Here is a 14790-nt window from a genome sequence, read left to right on the forward strand (position 1 = left end):
AGTTATAAATGTTTCTTGAGCAGCAAATCAGGATGATTTCTGAAGGATCATGTGACACTGAAGACGAGTGATGATGCTGAAAATTCAGCTTTGCATTACAGGAATGTGTGGATAGAATAAATAATAACGAATCCATCACAAATACATTACAGTTTAACACTGTATATTGAAATGGAACAGTTATTTAAAATTCACTGTAAACCCTAACGCTCAAAATAATTAATTGGTTTGAGTAGAGCCAAATTATACAAATGAGTTCAATAAAATTAACGAGTATTTAGAAGATTCTTTTTCTTTTGAGTTCCCAAGTTTTATGAACTGGTTTTAAATTTAACTGAAACTGGGCTGGGATTTCTATTTCCCAGCATGCTTTGCCATTACATTCAAAAGGGAGAGTAAATGCTAAAATTATATAATATTTTAATTATACATTTTAATTAATGTTTATAATACACTTATATATATATATATATATGTATTTATTTTTTGCTAGATTAATTTTAAGTGGGGGATTTACTGCTATGTTGGGTTTTTTGGGGGGTTACCATCATGGTGAGGAGTGGAGCATGAGCTTCGTTTGAGAACAGTGTATGATACCTTTTTATACTGTACTCATTCATCATGCACTATATTATGCTAGTGCTGTCAAAGCATTGGGTTACCAATTAGCAATTAACATTTATTGAATCAGCTGGTTAAACCAAGCCAAGTTTTTCCTCCATAGAAGTATATAAATTGTGAGTAATTCTTACTCAATTTGAGATTATTATGCAGTTTACATTTGCATTGCTTTTAACTTGAAATATTTGAGTACAAAATAAAAAAATATGAAAGTTATGCTATACTTAAAAGTAACATTTCTTAACTTAAAAAATAAATGTAACTGATTACCTCAAATGATTTGAGTTTTGATAACTTATTCGGGTTTACAGTGTTGTAATAATTTGACGTTACTGTTTTACTGTATTTTAGATTAAATAAATGCAGCCGTGGTGAGCAGAAGAGACTTCTTTTAAAAAGAAGGATCCGATATTTTAATTGTTTGTCTTTTCAGATAAAACACTGAGCTGAGAGTAAAAACTATTTGTCAACTAAACTTCAGACAATAATGAATAGAGTGTATAATGCTCACTGTCATAGAGATGTGTGGTATTTCTTTCCAGTGCTGGGTTGAAATGCGGTTTGCTTTCAGCTGATGCATGTGAACTTTCAACTGTCTTGTATTGTTATATTAGTAGCAAGTGATTTCAGTAAATTACTGTGGTCATCTTAATCTTTGAACATGCATATTATATCACACATCTTTAATCAATGATCTTTGTGCTAAATCTGATGATTGTGAAGTGTATCCAGTTTAACATTGGGTCTAAATGGATGCATGACGCAGGTCATCATTTTTTTGTTGGTCTTGCACCAAAAACAGGAAGTGTTTCCAACACGGACCATTATGACTAATATATGAAATTAAAACCATGGAAATTATCTTTTGATGTTAAAAGAAAACCACCCATGGTCATCACTCATGCAAAGTATCACAAGAGAAAAGATTTACATTTAGAACAAACACACACAACTCACGAGCAGACATTTCCCCAGTAACAGCGGTGGTTTATTGTTCAGTACAGTCAAACACTGGACAGACACACAGGCTGGAGTGATATAAGCGATATATAAGCGCTTTACTGATGAAAAGTAGCTTCTTTTTCTCAAGTTAAATTAACATGCATGTACTGTCCTTGTTTTTTCTGTATATTGAACAGCACATAATTCAGAAAAAAACCTGTCGACTTCAAATGTGTGACAGAACCCTAAAGATTTGATATAAGTAGGCTAACATCTATTAAATCATAGTTGCTGCTTTTTTCAGTTTTCATCTTTCTTTCTAAATGCCTGACTGGCATTTGCATGAATATTGTATAAAAATAAATCATTTGTCTCGCTTTCATCTTACATGGACAAACAGCAAACATGACGGTATCACAAACATATTTGGAATTGAATAATACTGTGAAGAAACGGATTAAAAACTCAAGACAATGACTTTTCAGTATCCAGCTGCGCATCCAACCATCTATAAAAATTATATTTACACTTTCAAATGATCCTTTCACTATGTGCTCAACCACACACACACAAACGAACGCCTCTGGGGCCACGACAGTATTCAAGTATATACTGACAAACCTCAGTCATTGGCTTTTCGTTCTTTTAGTGGTTTCCTAGCAGTTTTAGACCGGAACCAGCTGATATAAAATCACATGAAAGATAAAAAGAGCTAATGAAATCATGATCCTAATATAATGTAAGAGCTTTCAAAAGTCAATTTACATAATTTGGCAAGTCATGGTATCCTGAAGTGCTTATTAGTAATGAAAAACGACATTCCTTTTTTTTTATTGCAATTCAATAAAGTATTTCTTTCTAATGGCATTCGAAAATATTTCCCCCCGAAAAAAACAAAAATAACATTTAAAGCTTAGACATCAGTCCATTGAAATGTTGAATTTCCTAATACCAGAGCCAGCTCTGGATGAAATGGTACAGTAAAAATACAACTAAAGAAAATGAATGAATCTTGATTTAGCTTCAGAACTCGGCTACAGCTTTACAAATAAACAGCATTGCACGAAACGCTTATAGTCGTTGATTTCACATTATAACAGGGCTCTACCACCACAAAATGGGCAAACAAATCAACAGTCAAAGCAACTAGACAACTGCATGCACTAGGTTTGCCTTCGTTTATCAGCTTGTTTAAAACACGGAGTGGTTTCATTTCAGTGTTGAGTGATATTGTAAGGGTTGAAATTCCTCGAGACTGACGGAGTTTAAAAACTGGACCCACTACATAGGATGCGTTGCGAAGGCAGATGAGGGGAACTAGGTGTGGCTCTCGGTGCCATTAGGAGTGAGCTTGGTCTTGTGCTCCACCCGCGGGCCTCTGGCCGAATACTGGACCAGCAGGAAGGGCTCCTTGGTTTCGCCTTCTCCGACAATGCTTTCCTCATCTTCAGACTGACCGATGCGCTGCAGCCGCAAGTAACACCAACAGCCAAGAATTAAAGCCCCCAGTGCGGCGACGGCGATGAGTATTACAATAATGGTGACGACCCCAGTGGTGGGGCTATGATCCATGATAGACATCCTGTCAGTCGAGGGAAATTCAGCCGGTGGCCTTCACAAGTCCACCAGAGGCAGTTCTGCAGGGTTCGTGTAGGTTTGGCTGATCGCTACTCCCACATCTGAAAGACAAAAGAGGACTGACAAACTTAGGATCATTCTACGCTGTAAACTAATTTTTTTTTTTTTTTTGCTGTAAAAGACTAAAAATGCAACAGTAAAAACCTGGTTGATGGAAAGTTCCCTTACTACATTTGGGGCAAAACTATTAAATCTAACATTACTGGTTATTTAATTTCACAGTAAAATAGGCTACTGTTAAATGCACCATTTTTGAGATTTCATCTCCAAATCTCCAGTAATGGCTTCTTTCTATTTCTTCGGATCTTCTCATTTTGGAGATCGCGGGTCGGCAGCTATACCTACTTCCCTCTTTTGGATGTAAAATAACAAATAATCGTATTATTTGCAGTGAAAAGCCATAAAACTGACATTCCCAGAATTCCCTGTGTGACTATACATTTGGTTTGTTTTTTTAAAGAATTATGTTAAATAATTATAATAATGTTTCATAGTTTATTTTAAAATCATTATGTACAGTATGGGGTTGTTACATGTTATGTTGTTAAATGGATGTTTATTGCATTATTTTAGAGTCATTTGAGTTACCATGATGGTGTTTTGTATGTAGGCTATACATGACAACTTAAGACACATTTGCAACTTCCGTAATTAAGTGTTCATAGCCTGTGTAGGCTACTTGCGATTAAAGGTATAAAACAGATTTGAGTAATTCAGCAAAAAAGAGCATAACATTTTCCAGTCAAAACATGTAATCTTTTGTTTTAAATTGTAAAATGCACAGACTGTTCTGTAGCTAAATGTGTTGTCCTTTTTACAGAAACATTCCGGAAAGCGCAGCTACTTTTTTTTTTTGTGTGTGTGTGTGTGTGTGTGTGTGTGTGTGTGTGTGTGTGTGTGTGTGTGTGTGTGTGTGTGTGTGTGTGTGTGTGTGTGTGTGTGTGTGTGTGTGTAAGTTATAGGCTACAAATCACATATTCCAAGAAACCTCCTGAAAATGTTCTGCTTCTTGAGAAAAATGGGACAAACATTTAATGTTTCAACTTTACCTGCGTCACAGTTCATTAAACGCCATGGTGCCTTAAAGCCACAGGTTATGCAACGCATTTGATACGAGCAGCATCTTGGCGAAGACTTTCCATTTTGCCCACGCGCCAGTGTTAAATGCGCTCGTGCTTGAATTAATAAGAGTGGCACGAGGCCTTTCCGGTGTCACTAACTGAGAAGCACCATACAACATTCATGCAGCAGAGCTATAGTATCAACAAATATGACAGCAGCAAGTATCGCTGCCGCCTTTGTTGTATTTTTTTGCCCAAACAATGCTTTTGAAAGGAAGAAAATTAGACATTTGCCACAAAACAGCGATATGTTATGCGATCTAAACAAGCCCTGGACGTAGGTTAATGCACAGCTTTTATCGAGTACAATCACCAATATTAAAAGAAGAACAGAAGGTAATTTAAAGTCAAGCTTACCTAAAGTAGGCCAATTTTATATCAAAGAATAACACTTATGTGCGTTTTGCGAACCATTTCGTGCAATCACTAGTTCACGCTCGCGCGCGCTGACAGCTAACGTTACACAAACACACAGTCCGCGTCCAGTGACCCAGAGGTTATGTTATATATACAGCAACATCTAAAACCAGTCGCTTACATCTCCAGTCCGAGCAGTTAAATAAATAAATAAAGAAATAAAGAAATGCACACAGCAGCTTGTCACTGTGCAGGAAATGAGATCACGGCTGCAAAAAGGCAAATATCCAATCAAATGAAAGGAATGGTGCTCATACTCGCAGTAGCAGGACATGGGTGATGATCGTTTTGCATTCACAGATAAATGGAAAGAGACTTACTAATGTATTTATGTATCTGTGAACACGAAACACTGCATCTTTCTACACCTTTACCTAAAGATTCACTATAAATGTTTTCACATGTGGACTATCTCTGAAGTCCTTTGGATGAGGAAGAGAAAAATAGAAAAAGAAAAACAACATAGAGACACCATAATGTAAAAAATAAAATAGTGCTGTCAAATCGATTAATCGTGAGTGTGTGTGTGTGTGTGTGTGTGCGTGCGTGTGTGTGTGTGGGTGTAGCCATACATGGGACATTCCACCAAATCTTGAGGGAAAAAATATCTTATTCTTAAATCTGAAACTAAGTTAAACTATGAGAAATATATCATGCCATCTTCGCATGTTTTTATGATTGAATAAAATAACTTTTTACACGCATTTCCCCCCTAAAATGTCAGGCCCTGTCACAGACAAATTTGTATGTTAGAATGGTTTCATAATGAATTTCTTTGATACAAATAGCATTTGATTATTGATCACATATCCCTGATTGTATCTAACATGGTTTTGAAATTCCTTTAAGAAATATAAGTAACTTTTCAGTCAACTGTAGTACACAAAATTACAGAATACCCACCTGGCACTCATATAGTTGTAAATTAACTACCTTTACATAGGAGATTTTTACAAAAACATAGTAGAGGATATATACCCCCACCTTCATCTACACAGTTAAAGAGATTAATTCATCAATATTTACTCAAATAGTACACTTTTATGTCATAATCTCCTGTTTGACAGGACTGACGTTGCTGTGACAGGAAGGACTTTATGGATTTTGATGATGCAGAAAAAGTTATGTTTTGTGTTCTTTATTTAAGTTTTGATAAGCATTCCTATTTTAAATTATATTATAATCCTAATTTGAATGCTAATGTAATATTACCCCCATTTCCACCAACTGTGTAACGGCTGCGGATCCCGTCCGGAACAGCGGCAGAGTTAATAGGTTTCATTAAAGTCAATGTGTGTATTTTCACTGCGGAACGACTGCGTTCCGACTCCATCTCAGCTCCGGTGATCCGCAGCCCTCCGGAGCAGATACGCAGACCTTCCATTTTTGCCGGATCCCGGAGAGCTCCACAGCAATTCAGCACAGGGCAGATTGTTATATCGCGCAATCATATGTGAATTCGCGAGATCCCCGTGGGTCCTCGTGACTTCAGCTGTCAGTCATGGCCGCAGCCGTTCCGCAACAAATCCGGACCTGGTGTGTATTGAAGGACGGCGGAGCACGGAGCCGACATGCAGCGGAGCCGATCCGCAGCCGGTGGAAATCCGGGGATATACTATAGTAAAATTCAGCCAAGGACATACACAATATTGCCAAAAGTATTGAGACAGCCCTCCAAATCATTGAATTCAGGTGTTCCAATCACTTCCATGGCCACAGCTGTATAAAATCAAGCACCTAGGCCTCCAGACTGCTTCTACAAACATTTGTAAAACAATGGGTCGTTCTAAGGAGCTCAGTGAAATCAAGCGTGGTACGTGATAGGTTGCCACCTGTGCAATAAGTCTTCTTCCCTACTAAATATTCCACAGTCAACTGATAGTGATATTATAACAAAGTGGAAGCAATTGGGAACAACAGCAACTCGGTCACAAATTGGTAGGCCACGTAAAATCACAGAGCGGGGTCAGTGCATGCTGAGGCGACTGCAGAGTCAATAGCTGCTACAGACCTCCAAACTTCATGTGGCCTTCAGATTAGCTCAAGAACAGTGTGTAGAGAGCTTCATGAAATGGGTTTCCGTGGCCGAGCAGCTGCATGCAAGCTTCACATCACCAAGAGCAATGCAAAGTGTCGGATGCAGTGGTGTAAAGCAGCCGCCACTGGACTCTAGAGCAGTGGATACGTGTTCTCTGGAGTGACGAATCACACTTATCTGTCTGGCAATCCGACGAACGAGTCGGGGTTTGGTGGTTGCCAGGAGAACGATAGTTGCCTGACTGCATTGTGCCAAGTGTAAAGTTTGGTGGAGGGGGGATTATGGTGTGGGGTTGTTTTTCAGGGCTCGGCCCCTTAGTTCCAGTGAAAGGAACTCTTAATGCTTCAGCATACCAAGACATTTTAGACAATTTCATGCTCCCAACTTGTTGTGAAGAGTTTGGGGATGTTCCTGTTCCAGCATGACTGCGCACCAGTGCACAAAGCAGGTCCATAAACACATGGATGAGGAGTTTGGTGTGGAGGAACTGGACTGGCCTGCACAGAGTCCTGACCTCAACCCGATAGAACAGCTTTGGGATAAATTAGAGCGGAGACCGCGAGACAGGCCTTCTCATCCAACATCAGAGTCTGACCCCACAAATGTGCTTCAAGAGGAATGGTAAAATTCCCATAAACACACTCCTAAACCTTGTGGAAAGCCTTCACAGAAGAGTTGGAGCTATAGCTGCAAAGGGTGGAGCAACTCCATATTAAACCCTACAGATTAGGGATGTAATTAAAATTCATGTGCATGTAAAGGCAGACATCCCAAAATGTTTGCCAATATAGTGTATAATATAGACCTAATTCATTATAATATATTTACAGTGTAATGTCTATTTTCAAATAACGTTTTACTATGGCATGTGTTAAACGCATATTATATGCAATAAAGGTAATAAAACAGAACAGTAACATTCTTTTGTAAGGCCGTGTCAGGACTGTCAGGCCGTCACACAGGAATGTGACAGGGCCTGAGGGTCGGCCATTTTTAACTGCCATTACTCAGCCTGCTAGCATGCTAGCATAAAAACTATATAAATATATAACATGTAAGCAAGGAATTTCAGTAACCTTTTTAGACATGTTTTGGATTTAAAACATTTTCATTATTTTCTGGGATGTTTTACCGTGACAGGGCCTGACCCTTTAGCTCGTCTTCCTAAAAAAAAAAAAAATTCAAAAAGATGACAGAATTCAGCCTTAATCAATGTCACCTTCACCTGGGTCAAATGATGTCACTTCCTCTGAGTCATACCCTTAAAGGCATATTTCACTCATTTTATGTGTTTTGAGTAAACATGACAGGACTGACCGAAAACATGGGGACAGTTGTAAAATAGTTTATTTAATTTATATATAATTTCATGTTTTTGATCAATTGATGCGAATGATAACAGCTTAAACTTGTTATTGTTGGAGTTTTTTTTTCTAAATAACACTTTTTAGCATAACAAAACTATGAAATCTGTAGCTCCAATTTGGCTGGACGAGGATATGGACAGGATTTGTAAATTTCAAACGTGTTTTTTATAAAGAAAAGAAAAAATCTGAGAACCTAATGGATGACATATTCCTTTACACGCCAGTTTTAGAATTTTTTGGATGAAATACTTTTTTATTCACTGTAACAAGTCAATGACAGATAATGTACGTTTCTGGTAGAATGTCTACCAGAATGACTGTATTTAAATAAAATTAATTCTAGCCCTATACTTAGGCTACATATAATTAAATGCACGTTTTACTTTTTTAATTCTGTGTCTTTCAAAGAAAGGATGTAAATACACTTTTTATATATTATATATTCATGCAAATAAATAGCCTATGTTTAGATAAATAGAAATAATGGAAACAATCATAGGCGTCGATTTCGGTGGGGACGCGTAGGTTTCGTCATGAGTCAATTTGTACCCACCACTTTTTTTTCTGTCTTTTTTTTTTTTTACCTCGAGCTCAATTTAGGCTAACATCATGCAAATAAATATGTTTAGATAAATAGAAATAATGGAAACAATGCTAGCCAAACCAAAAGCTATATCATTCTTATCAATTGGCATTTAACCAAGAGTATAGCTCCTATATTTTCCCCCAAGGTAAAAAGATATACGAGAACACATAAAGCTGTACTGAACCGAGTAACACTAATAAACAATAGTCTGACGGACGCGCTGCCTGGAACACATGTGACCAAATACGGAACTTGGGGGAACGTCGAAACATCTCGTTTTTGTAAAAATCCTCAATTGCTTCTTGTCTTTACCTATATTATATGTATAGATATTGACTTCGCATAAAACATATAATCGACACTTTCCAGTGTTAGTCAGATCTTGAACAGAGCTCAGCCCACCCATCTGTATTGCGGAAATACAGCAAGTAGGCTACGTAACAGAACTAACAAACAGGAAACGTTTCCTTATCGCTCGAGTCTGTTGCTGTTCACAAGAAAACGAAACAAACAGTAAGTGTGTATTCCTTGGATTCTAAGTGAGTGTTTCGATCTTCTGAACGATCGTCGCTTTATTGTTTTGATGTTACAACTCTCACAACTTTCTTGCTATTTGTAAGCTTAGTTTTTTTAGATTATGTAGGTATGGCTATTCTCTGAAAAGTGAAGCTTGCGCTGATCCGTCAGGAATTAAGCAAAGCTCAGAATAACGTGACATTACAATAACCACTGACTGTTCTTATTTACCAAAAAGCTTTTGTTGATTTGAATTTGAAGCAGTAGTCGAGACGATGGCCAGCGCACCCCCACTGGAGACGGGAACACTTGTGGGATACCCGCCTCCTCCATCATATGATGAGGCATTGGGATCAAACCCAATGTACCCAGCAGGGCCCTATGCTCCAGCTGACATGAAGGCACCTGTGCCTCCATATCCACCACAAGACTACAGCCAGATGTATCCACCAACACCAGCCCAACAAGGTCAACCTGTCACCACCCCTGTTGGTAATGCCCTTCACTTTTTTCCCCCCCACCACGACTTGATCTGACCACACATTTTTAAAGAAAGTATTTACAAGATACAGGTTGTATACATCACTCAGAAGGTAACAATAATTGTCTTAAGACAGATCTATTTCGGTTGACTTCTGCTGTTGATGAACCACATAAACCGACTTGGACCAGCTGGTTGTACAGAAACTGAAGCTGGTTGTATCTGGATTTTCTAATTAAACACTTTCATATTTAGGATTTTTTTTTTTTTTCCTATCAGCAACTATTTCAGGGGGGGGGGGGGGGGGGGGGGGGGGTAATTCCAGAACACTTCCAGCTTGTGTGATTTGTATGTTTACTCAGAAGCCGATAACCTCAACTTATGGTTCCAAAACCTGAGGTAACTTTTAGGGTATTTAAGTTGCCAAAGCAACTTATTTTCTTACTTGCTTATTTGCTCCAGAGCAGGTTATGTTCCAGGGTTAGTTTACTTCAGGTATTCAGCAAATGCGTGACCTATTGATGAGGCTTCCTATTTTGCACAGCATTATAAATTTCAAGTTTGATGTTGATATCTAAGTGGCTGTGTTGTTTACTTACTTTTTAATTAGTCTTCCCAGACCGATTCATGAACGCAGGAAAACAAGAGGTGGGATTTATCGCACAAACCAATCATATTCAACCATAAAAAATTGTATTGCGATGGAGGCATTGCCTTCTCTTAGTGACTTTCCCACATTTATTCTCAATTACCCCCATCCTCATCAAAAACTGGCAGCTTCAGTAGTAACATGAAAAGATTTATCTTGAACTCTGTCATGGAAACTAGCAAATATAAACCTTATTTAAACAATTTAATAATCAATTCAATAGGAATTTATAGCGATTTGGAAAATGGATTCATCTGCATGCGCCGTCTTCCGGCCAAACGTGGAATTAATTTCGACCTCTTGGAATTATAAGGTTCTGTCTGCATTCTGACTGGTTTTGAGATCTTGAGCTTTAAAGTTTTTGCATTCCATTCGACTGTGTAGAAAGAACCTTTTTATTTTCTAAATAAAAAGTTCCAAAATGTATACAACTTAAAAAACATCACATAATGTAAAGAAGTGGTCACAGAATAAGAATATGTGAATAACAATTTTTTTACAAAAATGTCAGATAGAACCTTATAACGACTTGGGGACGATTTGGCATGAACATTATGAGTATTCTCAGTATATATCAGTTGTAAACTCATTATTGCGGTGCATTGTGGGATTAAATGAGTGAACTCAATGTCCACAATGGTTTCGGACACAACAAATGGCTTTTCCTTCGAATAGTGCCCTATTTAAGGGTAAAGGGGGCGATTTTGGACACAGCCGCCTTCTTAGGGTCGGTTTTCATGCTGACTCCTGAATATGGCACACGGTTGAGAATGTCTTTGTGTGGTCACCGTTAACTCTGAGTTTCATACTCCGGGTTGACTGAACTAACTTCAGACATCGGATTTTTAACCTGCTGACCTTGAGTAAGCAAGGTTTTGGTTAATCAACTGAGAGTTTAGGGTATGTTAACCTTGCTTTCAAGAATATCAACAGAGATTTGTGCTTGTCCTGCTGACCCCACAAGTTTGTTCATAATTTCTTTTAAATATATATATTTATTTACAATTTGATTCATATAAGAAATTATGTTTAATGTAAAATCTTTAAATAAAAAATTAACTATTTTTAAATATTTGATTATAATTTTTATTATAAGCATCCGAAAGCTTAGGCAGTGACTTGTTGCCCGATCGCTGCCCTATCAGGAAATGACTTTGCAGGCAGTGTTTGCGCACAAAAGCACCTCAAGAAACTGATTTCAGACAGACTTCTGAGGCAGTGTAACAGTTTAATGATCTACAACTAACCAGATAGAGCTTTGGTGAAAACTAAGTGAATATTGAATTACTACTACAGTTGCCATTTCTAGCTAGAAATAACATCAAGGGTGGAAAAAGTTTACCAGTCAAACTGACCACCAACCAACTTTCAGATCTTTATTTTTAGCTTCACTTTCACAGAATGTAAAGCACAGTATTGTGAAATATCATTTAGAGCAAAGGATACATCTATGCTGCCTTCAAAAATCAATCAGATGAATGTATCTCAGGAGACAGGAAGTGAAGCTAACATTGGATTCGGACCTACCTTGGAACGCGTCCTCCGAAGGCAGCATTTTTCTGCTTTCGGACGCAGCCATGATAAATACCTGAGGCATTTTCACTAGCCGTCCTGTTACTGACCATGTTAATGTGTTTTTTTATTTATTCTCTCACACTGTTCCCAGTACATCTATTTTTAGTAAGCCCCTGATATTTGAACTGTTAATGTATAAGACATCTTTCACTTTGAATAATATTAAATACACACAGCATTTCTAAGCATTCTTCTTGTTGTCCTTTAGTATCGGTTCAGACCGTGTATGTTCAGCCTGGTTTGCTTTTCGGGGATGTTGCAGTGCAGGCACACTGTCCAGTATGCCAACAGAACGTGATAACCCGTTTGGAGCATACATCAGGAGCATTAGTCTGGCTCTCTTGTGCGGGCCTGGCCATTTTTGGGTAAGATAAAGCATTGCATGATATGCAGTTTTGGTCTTTAGCACAAGGACATTCCCCTGACTGTTCTGCTCGTGTCTCTTGTGTTGTAGATGTATCTACGGCTGCTGCCTGATTCCCTTCTGTCTAGACAACCTGAAGGATGTGACACACTACTGTCCGAACTGCAGCAGCGTTTTAGGATCCCACAGGAGACTGTGAAGCGGTCGTGAAACACACCTACGGTGTATTTACAAAGGAAAAAAGGTTACAGTGCATCAATTCTTTAGCAAGAGGCGTTTCAGTATCTGGGCCGCCGACACTGACATGTATTCAAACATATACGCACACCTTAACATACTCGTCTTTTCTTTGTTAACTGATTTAATTTTATCTTTTTTTTACAATTGTATAACTGTTACAATTATAAAGAAATCTCTGTAACACGCTGTATGTGATTTGTGCATAATTACAGTGCAATTATACTCAGTTAATCAAACTGGCATAACAAAAATATCATATATACATGTATATAAATAAATAAACAAACATCTATGCTTTTATCACTTAAGACGCCTGCTGTGTCTTGTAACGTACATTTGCTCACTCAGTTTGCTTAGCAAATACTGTGAGAGCACAGAGCTGCACAAAGAAAACACAACAGTGAAACAAAAGATTTAGGGCAAAATCTGCTGGAGATCTTCTACTTCATAGATCCAGTTTTTCCGGTGAATCAACGCATTTTCAGAAAGATCTGCCATCTTCACAGCACGCAACACTGGCTCTGGAATGTGAGACTGGATGACACCCATAACCATGACGTATTTACCTGTGGACAAAAACAATCTATTGGTTTTCATTGGAAAGATAGTCTGAGAACACTATGCAAATGCAAAAATACAAATAGCCTAGCTCAATGGTGAAAAGGTCTTCTCTGTGGAGTGTAACCCAATTAATATTCACGAGTCATGATACAGGACATGTAAATTTGCACAAAGTAACAGTATTGTTGTGGTCCAAATGAGATATGCACTATGAACTCATCCGTGTAATGTATGATATTTATACGGTTGTTTTGTTCTTGGAGTCTACTGGCTTCGCTCTCTCTCTAGATCGTAGGAAGTCTGTGACATGAAGTGTCCAATAAGGTGCAATTTTGGTTGGATTTTCAGGGTGAAAACACTATTCACACTGTAACTACAAAATGGCATCGAATAGTGTATAAGAATGCCTTATATTTTATATTCACTTTATATATACAGTAGCCTACCAGTCAAAAGTTTGGAAACATTAATATTTAAAATGTTTTTGAAAGAAGTCTCTTATGCTCATCAAGCCTCCATTTAATTGACGGTAATATTGTGAAATATTATTATTACAATTTAATAATGGTTTTCTATTTTTAATATACTTAAATAAAATATTGTTTATTTCGGTGATGCAAAGCTGAATTTTCAGCATCATTACTCAGTGTCAAATGATTCCTCATAAATCATTCTACTATGATTTATTATCAATGTTGGAAACACCAATGCTGGCTGCAATTTATTTTAATACAACCCGTGATACTTTTCAGGATTCTTTGATGAATAAAAGTTAAAAATCAGCATTTATTTAAAATATAAATATTTTGTAAACAATATGCACTATAAATCAAAAGTTTGGGGAGTCTTTTTTTTTTTAAAGAAATTAATAATTGTATGTAGCAACTATATGTGTTAAATTGATAAAACGTGACAGTAAAGACTTATATTGGTAATATTATTTAGTTAAATGTAACTTTTTTTCTGATATTCATCTTTTCACTGACTCAGTAACGTTAGAAGTTTTTTTAGAAGCCGTCTTAAAAACATTTGAAAACTACGTTAAGCGACTAACCAGGACTCAGGCAGGGTTTTCCTCTCGGCACGCTGTTGATGCCGCTGACAAGGAAGTTTCCGGTCTCGTCCAGAATGACCACTGTGTTGTGATCGGGCTGCACCTCCAGCACTGTCCCCTGCATCCAGACCATTGACACCTGTAACGAGCTCTGCTCACCCGCTCCCAGTCGCCGAATAACATACTCTGACCTCCCGCTGGATGTTTGGCACTCTTTCCCTTCACGCAGCTGGCTGGATAACACTTTCACTGGAGGACTTCGAGTTTTTTCTGCACAAAGAACGCTTGCTCCCATCATCTTTTATCCTTGCTGATGCTGGTGGTGAATAGCCATACTGTCTATGTGAATAGCGCGCTATTTTATTTTCAAATGAACCGGACGTGACGACTTTATTTCAAAATAAAGGCTCAGAGTATTTATTAGAATAAGTTCTCTCAAAATATAACAAAAACATTGATATTAGTACTATGTATTAATGTTACTATATCGTAACATTGATGTATTATATTGCTGGGTAGATTACTGCTTCCAATTAACATTACATTCTTTCCAGATTCTTTTCATCTCGTTTATTTTCAGTTTGTTCACCAAAATAATTACTTCAGATTTGTTCACTGAT

At 37.6% G+C, this 14790-nt stretch overlaps 3 protein-coding genes across 6 annotated transcripts; 1 reads left to right on the forward strand and 2 right to left on the reverse strand.

The window, feature by feature from the left end:
- Positions 1 to 1583: 1583 nt before the first annotated feature.
- On the reverse strand, positions 1584 to 4933 carry snn (stannin). Of its 3 annotated transcripts, none has more exons than XM_079619412.1 (2): positions 4861 to 4933; positions 1584 to 3242 (listed from the first exon to the last, which is right to left on the reverse strand). In XM_079619412.1, exon 2 carries the CDS (start codon positions 3142 to 3144, stop codon positions 2881 to 2883), a length of 264 nt encoding a protein of 87 aa, XP_079475538.1. In that variant the 5' UTR covers positions 3145 to 3242; positions 4861 to 4933; the 3' UTR covers positions 1584 to 2880. The 3 variants fall into 3 exon arrangements, with proteins under 3 accessions (XP_079475538.1, XP_079475536.1, XP_079475537.1); XM_079619410.1 differs by lacking the exon at positions 4861 to 4933 and adding an exon at positions 4680 to 4818; XM_079619411.1 differs by lacking the exon at positions 4861 to 4933 and adding an exon at positions 4251 to 4368.
- Positions 4934 to 8925: 3992 nt separating this feature from the next.
- litaf (lipopolysaccharide-induced TNF factor) lies at positions 8926 to 12545 on the forward strand. 2 transcript variants are annotated; one of them, XM_079631128.1, is made up of 4 exons: positions 8926 to 9243; positions 9508 to 9738; positions 12160 to 12316; positions 12406 to 12545. In XM_079631128.1, the coding sequence occupies exons 2-4, from the start codon at positions 9522 to 9524 to the stop codon at positions 12512 to 12514; spliced, it is 483 nt and encodes a 160-aa protein (XP_079487254.1). In that variant the 5' UTR covers positions 8926 to 9243; positions 9508 to 9521; the 3' UTR covers positions 12515 to 12545. The 2 variants fall into 2 exon arrangements, with proteins under 2 accessions (XP_079487254.1, XP_079487255.1); XM_079631129.1 differs by having other exon boundaries at positions 9103 to 9243; positions 9511 to 9738.
- rmi2 (RecQ mediated genome instability 2) lies at positions 12518 to 14544 on the reverse strand. Its single transcript, XM_079631141.1, has 2 exons — positions 14171 to 14544; positions 12518 to 13121 (listed from the first exon to the last, which is right to left on the reverse strand). Exons 1-2 carry the CDS (start codon positions 14466 to 14468, stop codon positions 12970 to 12972), a joined length of 450 nt encoding a protein of 149 aa, XP_079487267.1. The 5' UTR covers positions 14469 to 14544; the 3' UTR covers positions 12518 to 12969.
- Positions 14545 to 14790: the final 246 nt, after the last annotated feature.

The sequence above is a fragment of the Phoxinus phoxinus genome, assembly GCF_949152265.1.
Source record: "Phoxinus phoxinus genome assembly, chromosome: 1".
NCBI classification, from domain to species: Eukaryota; Metazoa; Chordata; class Actinopteri; order Cypriniformes; family Leuciscidae; genus Phoxinus; species Phoxinus phoxinus.